Here is a 17,485-nt window from a genome sequence, read left to right as displayed (position 1 = left end):
CCTATGGAGCCAACCTTGCATGCTAGTAAGTGGTACATAAAAAGAAAAAAAGTAAGTGGTACATGTCCCCTCTCCTCCTTGCTCCCTTCTCCATGCTAGTAGTTGGACAGCTGCAAGAGACTATTATTACATTATTATTATACAGGATTTATATAGTGCCAACAGTTTGCGCAGCGCTTTACAGTATAAGGAAGACATTACAATCATAATAGAATTCAAGACAATTCTATTAAGGAGGGCCCTGCCCCTGAGGGCTTACAATCTAAAAGGGAAGGGCAAGTGATACATGAGGAGGTAGCTGTGTGGGGATGAATTGAGAACGTGATGGTTGAGTGGTTAGGTTGAGGTAGGATAGGCTTCTAGATAGACTATACTGTCACTTGTGATCTTGTACTGGATAGGAAGTTCAGGGAAGTTGAGGGAGTTGGAGCTGTTCGGAAACATGATGACTGTAAGCGCTTGGACAAAACTTTAAAGAAATACTTTGCTGGGCAATGATCTGGATTCATTGTTGAAAAACGTTAATAGTTTAATACTACTTTAATTTGACAGCTTACAGCTTAGTATGTGTAATTAAACAGTAAGTGTATCAGCAAATCACTTATCATTATCTATTTTGTATTATATGCCGTGGTTATTTTATTACACTCTGTTCCAGCGGGTGAGCTGACAAGCACAGCTCTGCAGCCTTCAAATACAAGAGCTTCACATCTGCTGCAGAGATGACGGGACAACAAGCTTATGTATGCAATTGTATGTAAATTGGATAAATGGACTAGTTTGGCTTTAATTTAACCTGATGAAAGCAGCTCACACTGGGGCTGTTAAAGCAGAGTGCTATCAGATGGGGTGGATACGCTATACGCACACTTTTTGCCTGCGGACACACTCCAGCTGGAAGGCCTGAAGGACATTACAACACATGAAGGACAAGCACAGTGTAACTGAAAAACAAGGCAATATCGCTGATGTCACTGGTGGGAATTCTATGGTTTGATAAATGCATTATACTTAGCGGAAAATATATATTCTGGATTACGTGGTTGAAAAGGTAAAATAGAAAAAACATGAACTCCCTACAGAGAACTGATGTAAAGCCACAGGACGTGGGTGAAAACAGGGGCTCTTCATATTTATTACAAATATAGAGTATATTTTTAGAAGGCACACACGGCCAATTTCACTAAGCTAGAACACGTGTTATTTTCAAAACTATCATTTTTTTTGGCCATGCAAGTACTATTTTCAGCTTACATTGGCTGCTATTGCTCAAAATAGGAGTTATTGTGACAACTAACGATAATAGCTTTGTGAACTGAGCAGCCTTATTGTAAAAATAAACAAATCACAACATTCAGTGGCTGATGTTCCCCTTTTCTCCAGTGATCTTCATGGTGACAAAGTTAAAAAGAAAAAAAAAGGATTTCTTTCTTCAGTCTAAGAACATCTTACATGTTGATCCTGCCAGAAATCCAGTGCCCTTGTAAATTTCTATGCACTTTTAGAGAATGCCCTTTGTAAAAGGGAAGAGATATTCTGTAGCCCTAAAACACTTCCTTTCCTAGGGTTGTCACTCTAGGAAAGGAAGTGTGTTACTGGCAGGTTCACTGGGTAAAAATAAAGGAAAATAGCCTGAAAAATGAAAACTAATGCAGCCATCTTATCTGGGAACTAGTATGCTGCAAAATTTTAATGTTTGGTCTTTGGTCTTAGATGCTTTAATGGCCTATTTACATCTGTTAATTGCATATAATGCATGTGCAATATGTCATCACTTAACGTATTTTGACTTAAGGCCTGGAGCTGCTACTGCTGCTCCTCAGCTGTCATATTTGGTATGTGTTGTTAGTGGCTGGGTGGGCTGGTCTTGGTCTGCCCAAGCTTGCTAAAAACTCTAATCGCCACCCCCTCCTACTGACTCAATCAGTTGCAGGGAGGTGCATTCCCTGTGTTGCAGCTATACATCACAGAGGGCCGAAGAAACATTGCAACTATGGCCATAGATTGGGTCGGGAGAAGGGGGTGGCATTCAGAGCTTGGGCGAACTCAGGCAAACTGGGTTAGAGCCAAGACCAGCCTCATCTCTTCAGCCAAGCATGGTGACAATGATAGGGAGTAGCAGAAAGGACATACCTAGGGCTGTTGGGCACTCTAATGGAACGCCAGCCAAAACTTTTTTTTTCACTACTTATACAAAACAAAAAATACGGAAAAATCTACATTTAATTGCTCTCAATGGGGCTAGGGTTAGAAAAATAGACACGTTTTTGGTGGAGTATCACTTTAAGTCAATCACAGGTCACTGTAGGCACACACCCTTTGGTTACACTGATTCCATCTTTCAGTAAAGGATGTAGCTGCGGCAAACATTTGAAACTAATAAATCTTACCTCCGGCACATGTAGCTGAACATTCTGACCATGGGAGATGATGCCAAGAAAACCCCACTTCATTATCGCCACTACCAGTCCGGGTGATGGGGACATTAAACTTATATCGAATTCCCATGTTCTGTTCCTGTAGAAGGATCTGACAACAAAAATGGTTACAGAATCGCCATTTCATCAAACATGAATCCCCTTTACTTTCACCTCCTTTACCTGTGCCTGGTCTGGAAAGTGGAAAGCACAGGAAAACAGACATGCCGCTTTCTTTCCCCTCTCCAGAGCACATATTTGTAATAAAATCTACACACATTTTTACAACCTTGTTTTTTTTTTATCTGCACTGTTATCACTCTGTGTGTATTGCTTCTCCTCGGCAAATTAAATTACCAAGTTAAGCAATTCTTTGTAAAGCCAAAAGAATATCTGCGATGTACAGTTCAGCGAAATTCCCTGCTCCGTTGTAGGAGTAAGTGTAACAATTACTGACCATATAAGGCCAGTTGTACAACTGCGAACATTAGGAGAAAGTATTTGTAATGTTCACTAAGGCAACGGGACAATTGCAGGGCATAGAAGAGCCGAGATGTTATTGTAATGCTGGAATTACCTGCAGCAACTCATATCAGCTTAGCTGTTATAACAGTATTAAAGGATTTGCATAATGTGGACACATTGGAGTGGAGTCCTCCCATGACATATCAAAAATAAAAAAAAATGGCTTTTTTTTTCAAATGACTGTAGAGTGCTATATACTGAAGGTGATATAAAAGAAGAAACAAACTCATAAGCTTGCCTGTCCTTAGATACATACAGTGGCTGCTGGGCTATCCCTAGGTTAATTGCCAATGTGGCTGTAGTAGCCGCCCCCCCCCCCCACACACACCCACACCCACCACTCAGCTGCTCCTCAGTAAGATGCCACCTGAGGCAACAGTCTCATTATAGGGACAGCCCTGGGTGGCTGCATTAGTTTTCATTTTTCAGCACGTACAGAAATTACATGTTTCTCCTGCCAGAAGTGCACTGACCTTGTCACTTCCTGTGAGTTTAAAGTGGACCTTCCATCTCAAGGTCTGGTTATTCAAGGTGCCCCCTTCCCTCTCTACATAAAAGTATTTGTGGGGGGAAACATAGTTAAATCATATATTGCAAAAGTCCACATTAAAGTGAAAGTGGGGTTTTAAGAGGCATCAGACTTCAAATTCAAAAAAGTACAACATTTATTCTCAATTCCATAAAAGTTCATAGATTTCATTATTTTATTACTCGTAAAACTATAGCTTTTATGTGGCATTAAGGCAGAATTGAAACAATGTTTGTATATGTATGTTTTTAATGGAATCTGTGAACTTTATGGAATTGAGAATACATTTTGTACTTTTTTGAATTTGAAGTCTTCAAAAAATGCCACTAACACTTTGATGTGGACTTTTGTAATATATTCCTAAATAGGGGTAGTAGTTATTAATTGTGTTCATAGTTAAATAATATACTCACCTTTCCCTAACTTCCATAGTGCAGGGGTTGATATCATTCTCCTGACAACAATATCCTTGGGAATGCCGAGTTGCCCAAATTACTTTGGAGCACAGTGCCAGATCATCTTCTCATGAGATTTGATCTGCTCAACATTCTCAGAGATCTGGCTGGAAGGATGATGCCACTCAGGCCTAGGCACTGTGGGAGTAAGTGGGTGAAAGGTAAGTATATTATCTATTTTGCACCCCACCAGGTACTTTCATGCAGGGTTTTAAAGAGGGGGAATGGAATACCTTGAATAAGTGGGCCTTGTGGGAAAGGTCCACTGTCAAGGATCAGGAAACAGGAGTGAGATTCCAGGCCCCAATGTCCATATTTATTTACAATCACTCAGCTGATAATCACAAAGTATATTCCTCAACTCAACTTTAACAGAAAGCACAAACTACCATGTCTTTTTCTGCAAATTACTAATCCTATCAGTCACCATGGCAAACATGTTTCTAATCCAGCCAGGTGGCAACCATAGCTCATACATGCAGTGGTGGAGTGAATGTAGCTACCCAGAGACAGGAAATTACCAGGTGAAAATAAAGGAAACAAAGAGTAAAAAATAAAATGAATGTAGCCACCACATCTAAGGACTGGTAAACTGACATATATAATACATTTAGGGTTTTTGGGTTAGATATGCTTTAAATCATTATCAAGAGCCTGAAAAAGACAGACAATATTTTTACCATTACAAGCTCTTTTTTATTTTGGCTAGGGTAGGGAATAGTTTAGGACCCCTAACTTTTTTTTTTCCCCGTTTGTGTGCCATGGTGCAGATTTCCCCTCACTTCCTGCCGGAGTGACACAAGTCAGAGACAATTTCTCCAAACTGATGGGAAATCCCCTCTTAGAAAACGGTCACTGGAACAGGTGTCTCCATTGGAAAATTTACCCCATCTCCCGTTTCTGTGACAACATGAAAATGTTGGATTTCCTATCACTTTCTGTACCAGAGACAACAGTTGCCAGGACACACCTAGAGACACACAGCAACATTATCTAATAGGAGAGACACACAGCAACATGATCTAATAGGAGTTTTGACACTTCCTCACTCCAACCAAAATAAAAAAAAAGGTTTAGCTTTACATACACTTAAGCAATCAAAAACCCATTTCATTATAATCACATGGGGAACCTTGTACACACAAGCAGAACTGTAATGTTTTCTATTTTTCAGAAAGCAATATTTACCATGACTATAAGGCTTTCTGATGTTGGTCCTAAGGCTTCCAGGGATTCAGGTTCATCAGTTGGGCGTTTATAATGAAATGCTGTTCCTGCGACATCAAATTTCCTTGGCCAGTCTATTGTCCAGGCGCCATTTATGAAATAGTCATCTGATTCCGATTTAAGAGCTAGGGTGCAATATAAAAATGAAATAGTATTTTCTTTAAAAAATGTTCTTGTTACCAACAAAACATACAATTTTTATTTTGAGATTTTTGGTTTAGAATTCTGGATTCTCCACCCCTTCATCCAAGCACGATTGTGGGTTTTTTTGCACTTTTATAACAGCATAATTTTATATTGTCTACTTTATTTATTTATTCAATTGTCAATATTGCACGTTGGCACTTTGTTTTGCACTCTTTGCACTTTTCTAAGTGCAATTGTCACAGATTTGCTATAGAATTGCAATCTTTACACTGACAGTACATTCACAAATATATATGCACTATTGAAGTTGAGAGGTTAGATAGATTCACCACAATTGGTTTGTAGCGCTGCACATTTTAGTATTAACAATTTCCTTTTGACCTCAGAGTGTATAGTACAGCAGCTGCAATAGATCACCCATTCAATATCTAAGCTGAATCCACAAGCGCAGATTTGACATTTTATCATAGGAATTTTTGGTACCAGAGAACTAAAAGATCCAGAGTACCTTCAGCATGGGCTGCTGTTTTGGAGGAGAAACCTCACTAGCCTGTTTGCAGGTCATTAATGGTCGTAATCTTTTAGTTATATGTATACCAGCCAGTAGACTTTAAATAGCAACTTAGAATTAGGCATTTATTAGCATACAATACCTACCTGAGCAAACAATTACTTCTCAAAGATATTTCTTTCTTTCTAAATTAATGTAACACAACGGTCCGTTAAAAACAAAGTAGATATACAACAGAAACGTTCTTTCACAGCAATACCACCAATACACTTTCAGAGTAAAATATTTTGTTCTCACCAACTTTAAAGAACAGTCAATTTCATATCTATCTATCTATCTATCTATCTATCTATCTATTTATCTATCTATCTATCTATCTATCTATTCCACTCCACTCAAGCAAACACTTACCAATGTAGTTCTTAGACATGGCAATTTCTTTAATTTCTATGTGAACTGAACCTCTTGGAATTTGAACGACTTCCATGTAGCCTGAAAGGCAAAGATTACCCAGTTATCCTCCTCAGAGAGATACAGTGCAATTATATAATAAATTATTCATCACACTGTGAATTCTATAGTTTCCTAAAAGATCACCTGAGTCCTGCCCTCTACTAGGTAATGTAGGTAACTGAAATGCATAAATGACTTCTATCTCCAAAGTTTGTTCAGTTATACATAATATTTTATTCATGTTAAATTAGTAGAACAGATTACCTACATGGTACCATACTTTTAACTGAATCCACATGAACTCTAAGTGAAACATTTTTATTTTTTGGAGATCAAATAAATCTCTTTATTTTCGTAAATGTTAAACCAACAAAATCATAATATTTAGTCAAAATGATCATGCGTTTATAAGAATGCTTGAAATGCAGTAGTAAATCAATGTGTATCACATGACCAACTCAGTGCATGTAGAGAATAAAGGTCAGTGCACCCAAATATGATTTTATGTTATGGGTGGATGCTGGGGAGGCGTGAATCACCAACTTGCTTCTGCTAGAGGAAGTATATTGGTGATATTCCCCATCCATTCTAGAGCTTTTGGTTGTACTCATTCTACCAAAGAACAGTACAATAAAAAAAAAATCTTTGCACATTTACTAGCTAGTCAACAAACAACAGTCTAAACTTTTTTGACAATTTGCATTAAACAGTTTTTTGTTGTATACATTTGCGAAAATAAATTGCCACTCCACTCCACTGCATACTGCCACACTATACGTGGTTTGAAACTATAGTCAAACAGAGATCCTATCTTGGGACATGAAACGAAATGAATATTTAACAATATAACATTATAAAATAATATTATAATAAAATAATTTATTTATATACCATTAAAAGTGTTTTCTGTGTCTGTCTCAAAAGTGCAAAAATCTCTGTTTATCATGTTATAAATTTAGAGCAGTCCTGTGCACAATTCCTGTGTTATCGAAGTCCTCCTAATTCTTATCTTGGACTACAGAATAATAAGTGTTCATGATGTAGCAATTAGGAGAGTCAGAAGGTTGGACTAGTTTAGCAAAAAACAACTGGGCAGGGCTGACACCACTCCGTCCGCAAAAATGCTGTATGTTGTCAGGACTTAAGAGCTGAGTGTATTTCAGGAATCTTTTGGTACTTAGGTCTTTAAAACATGGCATTATGTGCATGTGTTGCAGATATGTAATGCATTGTTTTTGTTTTTTTTTGCCCATTGCCATTAATACATTCAGTCTCTAAGGACACACCAGAAGCCCAGACCCACTCAATGGCAGCTACTGGAGATTTAAACTCCAGTTTAAATCTGTAAGACTACAACCAAAATAAAGATGTAAGGTGCACGTGGAGCAGGGCAGCTCACGGAACAATATACAACTGGACGCAGCCCAGCATACTTACCATTTTGTCAGCAAAAAAACAAAGTCTGAACTAGTTTAACACCAAAGATTCTCAAGGAAAGAAAGAAAACTGTAATTACTTTTGTAAAAATGGCTGTGGAGACCTAAGAGCTAGATCATAAGCATAGATAAGACCGTTGCATATTCAAGCCACTGATATTGAGGCGCTAATCCTTTTAAGGAAAACATTTTATTGGCCATTTCCCCTGTTTCTCAATTTCTGCCCTTTCCTGGAAGACCATGGCAAAAACGCCACTCTTTCACAGTTAGTGTGCCCAAATATTTTGGATACATCTGCAGGATTTATGACCTCTTTTGGAATTCTAGCTTTTAACATTTTTTGTCTATTTTAAATCTCACTATAGCCTAAAGTCATTATGAACATTTTAAATTTGACACTAATGAACGGAGTACAAATAACAGCAAACAACCAATATGTTCAGGTGCTCTTCCCAATAAATGTCTATTTATTAAGATGATATGTTGGTAACTTAATCCTATATTCCTCCAGACCAGTAAATAACACCAATAAGATTGACATATGTCTGAGAGCCTACAACCCTGTTTTGCTGGTGTTCAGGAAGAGGATATAAAAGTACCCCACAAGATAATCGTCAATAATGTCACCAGCACCACGAAGATCCTTTTGGTATCACCAAATGCCCATTTTATTAAACAAGTTGTCAGAATTGAAACAAGCGCTTTTGGGACCTTGCAGGGTCCCTTCATCAGGCTTCAGCAAAAGTACCCCACACTATAAACATGTGACTGACTTGTGCTAGTTCTGTGACAGTAAAGCAGAAATTAGACCACCCTGAAACAGATGGGGTTCAGCAACTCAAGTCAGCCTCAATTACATAGAGTAGGTGATAATTTTTACACACCCTTCCCTTATAAGAGACCTGACAAGAATGTACATTGCACCCAAGTATATCTAAGGAGATTGCCTGGATCCATCAGGAATGCACCAGTCGTGCCAACTTCTATTAATCGCTACTGCATAGGCAGAAAATGAAAACCCAATTGACCAAAGTGAATTAAACAGTCCAATATAGGAAAAATAGTCTGATTGTTTATTTATAAATAATGAGATCAATTGCAGTATGGCTAGCTTAAGAGGTAAAGCTTATAATCAGCTTGCATATCTGTTGATCATTCAAACATGTTAGCTCTAATCAGCCCATCAGCCTTGATTTATGTGGAGTAAGTACCTGTAATGTAAAGTAGATGTAATGCAACTTTATGTAGTTGAAAATAGTCAAAAGAATATTAACTTTAAGGAAAACACGTACCCCTATCTAAGACACATGTAGCAACATGGAAGCTGTTCAGATTATTTTCCTAACATTCTGCAATTTCATATTTCATCTGCAACACCCTCCAAGGAGGTCCCTTAGTTTTTTATCATTGGAGGTGCTAAAGCATGGACTATTATCCTCTCAGAATGAAAACCCCTTTAAAAGGCTCACCCAGATGTGCAGCTCTGTTTGCCTCTAAGTTCTAAATATTATTTCCTAGCAGAAAAAAATTATTGTACTTATTGCTCTCTGGTTCACCCTTATACAATGTATAATCTAAATCCCCTTTCTATGTAGAAGAACAAAGTAGTATCTTCAATGCTTAAGATTATAGAATATAATAGATACATTTGTGCAAACAGCTATGACAGAAAATAGCTATTTTAAATAATTATCCAAACATCACTGATAAAAATGTAATCAGAATTTGACATGCACAGATTTGTACATAACAAGTTGGATTGCTGAAAGTAAAAAGTAAAATGGTAGTTGTTACCATATGGCATTGTTAAGAAATTACAGATTGCCCAGTCTCTATAACTCCCACCCTTCACCCAGACAAGCTTATGCCAGTGGAACCCCCAAGAATAGTTGAATCAATAAAACTGTGATCTAAAGCCATTGACCATCTCTGCTTTTGAGAACTAGAGCATTACTGGTAAGCATATAAAGAATATACCATTAGTATCAAAATTCCAAACAACTGTGCTTATATTTTAAGTCTTTTAATGTTCATTTTTTAAGTTTTTTAATGCTCAACAGTTTCTTTGAGTCATACAATTTCAACTTACCTCCTCTGGGTAGTGAATCATTGAAGAATCCCTCTATAGATTCACAAGTGCTTCCGTCACCTCCACATACTCGGCACCTGTCTTCTTTAGCATCTGAGCTCAAAATGTTATCACATCCTACATGCTAACCAAAAGAGATTAACGAAAGTGCATTGTTAATAAGACCACTGCCCTTATATATTATTGCATTAGAAAAGTTCAACGCCTCTATCACATATGATGTAAATTCACAATCCATGCAAATCATTCATTGCTAATACAGCAGTCAGGTGCTATAAAATATAAACTTTCACATGAAGTAAACTTGTGTTTGTGTTGTGTCATATATTGTCAAGTGACTGAGCTATTCAGTTAGGACTGTAGATAGGGACCTCCCCTTGTGGGTTGCATGAAATGTTACTTTTTCAAACACTTTAAAAAAAAGTAAATTTAATGAACACTTCTGTTAGCTTTGTTTTGAAGGGTCAGAACGCCCAAATGTGATTAATTAGTATTGGTTGATTTTGATGACTTTCCACCATGTTTGTTACAAGTCTCTGCAATCTCAGCTGGAAAATTTATCCTACAACATCTCGGCCTTGCTGTAACCATGACAGGAGGAACACAGCCCGTGTCATATAGGAAAGTCTATTACCAGCAAGGGTCTGCCAGCAGCAGAATTCCTAGGACTGAATGTGCATCATACTATGGAGTTGGTGTCTCGCCCCCTAAACCACTCTGTCTCTTTCTGTGCTTCTTTGCGTCGGATTCATTTTCAGCAGTATTTTTTAAACTGGCAGTGCCTTCTCCTAGTAGTACTGGAAGTTGGATTTCAGAGATTTTGCCAGTGTCACGATTGATAGAATTGGCTTCCTTTAATTGCCCTTTATGAAGAATCTAGTAATGGTCAAGACCCACTACCGGTTAAGCTGGTTCTGTCATAGCCGTAAAAATCATTGGATACAGGACAGTTGGTGTAATCAGACACACTAAAGTCCATGAAAAAACGAAATTAGCCATGGCCATAGGATGTGCTGGCTGCAAATATTTAAGTAATGTTCTGAGTAATCACAGCTACCAGCCAAACAATACCCCGAAAATTGAGATTTCCCATTCATTCCAGTTGAATTTAGTCAAAGTGACCAACAATCACCCCAGGTCTACCTTAAAGAATATTTAAACCCCAAAAAAGTAACATATTGCAGCTTACCAAGCCTAGGATGAGAAGCGTGCTACTAGCAGGATGGATATAAAGGAAAATAAATGCCTTGAAGGGTTATTAAACCCTCAGTGGTTTTTGCAGATATCTACTGCTGTCAAGTTAATTAAAAAAAAACTTTTAAAAAGGGTTTAAACTTACCTTGTGTCTTCGCCGTGCACTCCCGTCCGAACACCTGAAGCTTCTCGGGCGGCCGCAAAGGATCTTGGGGCAGGTGAATGTGCACTTCAGATGTTCGGCCGGGAGACGAGCAGAGACACAAGGTAAGTCTATGGAGCAACGTGCACACGCACAGACTCCATGGGGCATGAGAGAAGAGGAGGACAGAGGAGTCATGGCTGGATCGGAGACCCGCATCAGCGCTGGAGGGACAGCTGAAAAGGACAGGAAAGAAGAAGAAGATCGAATCAAGAGCCATCATGTAAGGTAAGTACCTACAGCAGGATTGGAAAGGGGCAAAAAAATTCTGACTTTAATGTCACTTTAAATTTTAAAAAATTATGCAGCCACCACACTGAAGGATCTCATTTAACAATGTTTTTGGTAGCACTTGCTGTTGAAGATAGTGACCTCATAGTTTGTGATATAACCCTGCGATTTTCAACCTCAGTAAACGTGATTTTCAGGAAACTTGAAAATCTTATACCTGTCCCATCTGTTTACTAATACAGAGGTTTCTCATTATATCTACAGGTGCTGGGTTTTCTTGGGGACAGAGACCTTTAATTATAGATTTGCTTGCAGTGTCAACTTGTCAACAGGGACACTGACAGAAATTCTAACCCTTCTTGACTCTCCTAGTAAAGTTCTTGACAGAGACATTCTACTCACATTCTGTCTTGTTGACACACAAAAAGATGACTAACGTCCCTCCAGACAAGAAAAAAAGCCTCACAAAAGATTTAAAGTATTCTAAAGTGAAAATGTTTTTAGTTTTTAGCTTGGTGAGAGGTTAGAACCCCTGTAAATTTTTAATTCTGTCTGTGTACCCACTCTCTCTATTTGTCCTGGTGAACATTGTTACCAGAAATGAAAGTGATGAGAAATCCAAAGTATTAATTTATCATAAGAACAGATATAGAGATAAGATCTTCCAATGGACGAAAGGTGAAGCTAAATCTCCTCAATAGGACACAGATGGCAAACCTGACATTTTTACATAGCTGATAAGGTTGAAAAAAGACACAGGTCCATTTAGTCAACCTGTGTTTGTGTCCGAGTGCAAGTATCTAAGAATTCCGATATCCATGTATACTATGCTCTCGGTGGAAGACATCTAAAAGTTGAATTTATCGACACTCAGCCAATATCACTACCTGAGGAAGGGAGTTCCACATTTTACAGAACCCCTTCCGCAATCTAAGATTAAATCTCTTTTTTCCAACCCCAAATTGTGGCAGCGTGTCTTCTTCAGGGACCTTAGAGTAAATATAGTATTATAGTTACTATAATCACCTTTGATATATTTGTACATTATGATCATATCGCCTCTTAGGTGCCTCTTTTCCAGAGTGAAAAAGTATAGTCTTTGTAACTGTTCCTCATATCTGAGGTCCTCCAAACCCTTTAATAACTTTGTTGCCCTTCACTTAACTTTCTAATTCAAGGACATGCTTCATGTGGATGGTGACGGACACTCAATTGCATACTCAAGATAAGGCTGAACCAGTGTTTTATAAAGGGGTAGAATTATTGATTTATCTCTTGAATATATGTTCTTTTTAATACAAAAGAGTATTCTGCTAGCTTTGTTAGCTGCATCTTGGCATTGCATGCTATTCCTACGTCTGTGAGCTACAAGTACCCCTACTTCCTTTTCCATTACCGATTCTCCCAGAGAAGCCCTTCCTAACTATTATTTGCATGTGTATTATTGTCACTCAGCTGCATAAGCTTACATTGTTCAATATTAAACCTCATCCACTATGAGTCGATTATCACAACTCTCTGGACCCGTTCAAGCAACCAGTTTCTTATCCATGTACATAAAATGTTTTCCACACCAATAGACCTTATGGATTAAACGTTTGGAAGGTACAGTATCGAATGCATTAGCAAAATCTAAAAAAACGATGTCCACTGGTCCTCCTCCATGTAAATTCCTACTAATTTCCTCATACATTGAATACAGATTGGTATGATGAGAATTAACTTTAATAAAACCATGCAGGTTGTTACTTTGATATAATTATCGCAGACAAATTCTTGCCCTTACCATTCCCTCAAAAACTTTACATAATATTGATGTTAGACTGACTGGTCTATAGTTTCCTAGAATACATCTTGATCCTGTTTTAAATATTGATACCACATTTTGCTTTATGCCAATCAGTTGGTACTTTTCCAGTCAGTAAGATGTCTTTAGGAAATTAGGAATAGCGGCTTGGCTATAACAGAGCTTCTTTAGCTAAAAGAAACTACATAACCAAGTATCCAGCACTCCTTTGTAGAATGTTTCTGTTGAAAGTGTGATCTAAATCAGGACTGAATTACTTCAGAGAAACAACAAAGGGGAAGAGAACTGTTATCAGACAAATTTTAGATGTCCAGGTGTTTGTTAAAATGGAAAGCCATTAACCTTGCATTCTCCGTTGATGCAGATATCCAGGGAATCGGAATTGCAGCGTGTTCCATCTATAACAGCAGGGGCCCGCTCAGTGTAAAAGTTATAGCCTTCAGCCAAACAGTTTAATGCACACGATTTAACACCACCTGTGATTGCAGAATGGACACAGATATTACCGTTTTATATGTGGCCTGCAACATTTCAAACCGCAGAACAGCCATCATAGAAAAACATGCTACAGTTAACATACTTAAGCCACAGATATAATAATTTTTCTTCAACTTAAACATTTGCAAAGTCAGGTTTAAGTATGTCTTGCAATACTGTCTGCTTTTATGCACACATTTAAACAAATTGCTGTCAATAAAATATAACTCAGCAATTTCCTTAAGGCTTCCGTGCAGAAAACTGGAGTTGCAAGTACTAACTCATAAGCGTAATCCTATGAATTAGAAAAAGGAAAACATTGCCAAAGTCGGGCATGGGGCTTGTTTAAAGGGGATGTGTCATAAGAGAATAGTAGAAACTGCAATTCCTGACTACTCCTTCTGAGAATGCTAGTTTCCTGGCATCATTGCTGATCCTTTAGCATCAATTTAGTCTGAGGTATTGGCTTATAAATGGAATTCTGACACATTTCTGACAGTTGTTTAGAAAATGCTTGTTCTTGATCTGTTACTTTAAAGTATCTAAAGAGGAACTTTACCCACAAATTTAATGTCTGCCAAAACATTACTTTTAAAACTCTCTACCGAACTTCAACCCCTTAAATGGCTGGTGTCATAGCGGACCACATTTGCAGCACCATGGCAACAGCTATCCAAATAGAGGCTAAGATGGCACCTTCCTTGGTTGTAAGGAATAGGAGGTTAAATTTCCACTTTTTGTCAGACACAGCCAGGCAACCAGAACTTTCAGGAGGCAAGCAATAGCAGTCACTGTAATATACTTATAAAAGAGTCACTTGAATACCAGAAATTTGATTTAATTTCGCTGTATGTCTTAGGGTGCTAAAACCTGAATCCTGATTGATAGTAACTGTCTACTATGCACTACTGGTCTCTGCCCTTTAACCAGTTGACATCCGCGGTGTTAAACCCCCTTCCCATCCAGGCCATTTTTCAGTATTCAGCGCTGCGGTACTTTGACTGACATTTATTCCGTCATGCAGCGCTGTACTGAAATGAATTTTATACCCTTTTTTGGTGCTATGGACCCGCTGATCGCCTATATGTGAAACACCCGGTAACGGGTGTGTGCAACGGTCGGGTCTTTTCTGCCCGTGCGTGCCTGCTAGGGGGCGCGCGAGCGGAAAAAAATTGCCGTCTGGAGACGGCAACCCGCAAATGCAGCAGTGCCGTCCGTCCGTTTTTTTACTACGGGCGGACGGCAAGAGGTTAATTAAAGAGGTTCATTGGGAGTTCAATACATGCTAAATTTAAAGAGAAAATAAGTCAATTAGAGTTTCAGACTCAGAGAATTTCAGGGTCCATGTCCCACCTATCTGTACGCATATGTATTATTATGGATTCTTGCTCTAAACTGCACATTCCTCAGGATGACCAGACTCTAATTGTGTATGCCACAGGCCTTGGCAAAGAAATTACTCCCACCCCCATTTACCTCAACTTGAATGGAAGCTGGAAGCTTTTGCCATCACAATGGCACTGGAAAGAGGCTGACGTCCTACCATATAACAGCCATGCTCAGTGTGGCTCCCAAAAATTGTTGCAAAACTCAAATAAAGGGAAACAGAGTGGATTTTTGGACATCAGCAAGGCAATGGAACTTTCTGGTCACCATAAGCAAGTTATCACAAGAAGATTAGAGAGATTTTAGAGAGATTTACTCTGACTTCCTGCTGTGTCTCAGGGACATGAAGTGAAGTAAAACTTCTCCAACAGAACATAGCAAAAAAAAATAAAAAAGGCAAGGATCTTAACCTTTTTTCCCCGCTCCATCCAATACTGAAAAAAAAAACAGTTGTGGCTTTACATACACTTTAAAACATGGGATCATGTTCAGATTAAAACGCTACTTGACCCCTGTCTCCATAAAATAACTACAAATTGTAAGTCACTGCTAATGATTCTTCCTTATTTACAGATCTCTGAACCACTCGTGACCTAATCTGTCCTTTTTTGGCCATCTGTTTCACCTCATGTCACCTCAATGTACATTAGTGCAGACACTGTAAGTCAATCAGTGTGTCTTGTAAAGAGAACATGCCTGACCTCAGCAAACTAGACAAAGAATGTCACTTATGTAAACGTTATGGCTATAGAATTAATGCTGAAAAATCCCAGCCATCTACTCTGAGGTGCAGTCATGACAGAACCAGACAAAGTATTAGGAATGCAGTTTCCTCTTCTGTAGCTCATATTGCAAATCCTATTTCACCTGCTCAAGAGGCACAGATTTACAGCATTTTGGGGGAAAGAAAGAAAAAAACATTCTTAGGATCGCAGGATGGGATGTATATAAATCTTCAGATTAAACCTGTTTAATGTGAATTCTTTCAAAACAATTTATTTTAAAGAGTTAAATTTAAAGAGGATAGAGTAGGAAATAGATAACTGTTACTTTTTTGTCATCTGTGACCCATTGAGGAGATTTCCTTTAAATTCCTATCCTGCAGAAACAACTAGAACTAAGAGGACATCTATTGAAAGTGAGAGAAATCTACTCTTAGACAGTTTTCACTGGAACGATGATTCTCATTGGCACATGTCAAAATCTACTTTGAGACAGTATTCATTGGAACAAGTGTTTCAATTGCAAAATGTCTTCTTTAAAAGTTAACTATGGGGAAACCTCTCTTTGCCGTGGTTCTCTTTAGGATCACAGGAGGACATTTACTAAAAAACTATAAAAACTATATACTGACAGCACAGAGCAGCACTGTAGACGGGAAAGTTTGGCTGCCTGACTGTGGCAGAGCCTAAGAGGTTCATCATGGTGTTGTTTAATCATTCAGTTTTTACAGGCATACGCTGGGAACTGAAGGACTGGAAACATATAGCTATATTTTCTGGACTTTAGTTCCTTCAAAAGGGAAATTCTAGTTAAAAATGTTGCTTAGGTCTTTGTAATATATGTTGTAGACCTGTTTTTTTAATCAATAATGGAGTTTTATTTTAAGCATTCAACAAAACCTAAAGGGATCATTGATGGCCTTGCATTTACAAAAGACTTTCCACCTAAAATATTTCTACCTTCTGCCATATTGTATATAATATTTGTAAAAGAAACAAAAGTGGTAAATCCTATTTGCTCATAAAACTATAATCAGAACCTTGGAAGAGCCACTTTTCTACCAGATGTACACTTCCCCTTCATCAAGCATTTCTTGTTAAACTCCTTGCATATAAAATACCACGGCACTTGGTTACCTATGCAGTGTTGGCAAAGTGCAATAGGGATGGAATTGGTTAAAAATTAAACATAACAGATGTTTTTCTGTTACTAATGTAACAGAAAAAAAGGGAGACTGTCAAAGGACAAAAAGGATTGAAATTACAGGATAATCTTCTGCTGTGTATCTAGCCTCCCACATTCAAATCAGAATGTTAATATGCTGCAATCAGCTACTTTGTTCAAACAACTGATGCTGGTCACACAGCGAAAGAGCATTTTGAGAAGGATGTAGGCAGAAAGGATTCTTTTGCTTAGGCAAGAATAACTGTGACTCTACAAAAAGCTACATTTGTAATACTTTATATGGGTCATTTTTTTTCTACAGTTCTAAGAAAAATGTAACACTTGGCTATATTCCAGAAAACTACAAGGAGACAGTGATTCCTACCAAATTAAATCATTTGGTATCCTGAACAATAGATTTCATTTTTCTTTTTGTGTGTAACTTTTTAATAGTTAAATAGGGCAGCTCTGTAACAAGAAAAATCAATATGTGAACTACTTATCCTAGCCAG

The 17,485-nt window shown here is 38.0% G+C and overlaps 1 protein-coding gene across 1 annotated transcript in view; it reads right to left on the bottom strand.

The window, feature by feature from the left end:
- Positions 1 to 17,485, bottom strand: part of ADAMTS6 (ADAM metallopeptidase with thrombospondin type 1 motif 6) — a 231,591-nt gene that overhangs the window by 37,831 nt on the left and 176,275 nt on the right. The window contains exons 15-19 of the mRNA XM_018569151.1: positions 13,566 to 13,699; positions 9,790 to 9,913; positions 6,223 to 6,303; positions 5,115 to 5,278; positions 2,391 to 2,529 (exon numbers count right to left, since the gene is read on the bottom strand). Of these exons, the coding sequence (XP_018424653.1) occupies positions 2,391 to 2,529; positions 5,115 to 5,278; positions 6,223 to 6,303; positions 9,790 to 9,913; positions 13,566 to 13,699 (642 nt within the window). The remainder of the gene's footprint in view (positions 1 to 2,390; positions 2,530 to 5,114; positions 5,279 to 6,222; positions 6,304 to 9,789; positions 9,914 to 13,565; positions 13,700 to 17,485) is intronic.

Source organism: Nanorana parkeri, unplaced genomic scaffold, assembly GCF_000935625.1.
Source record: "Nanorana parkeri isolate BGI_ZX_2015 unplaced genomic scaffold, ASM93562v1 scaffold34, whole genome shotgun sequence".
Taxonomy (NCBI): domain Eukaryota; kingdom Metazoa; phylum Chordata; class Amphibia; order Anura; family Dicroglossidae; genus Nanorana; species Nanorana parkeri.
Note: the sequence above shows the minus strand (reverse complement) of the source record. Positions and strands in the feature narration are given on the sequence as shown.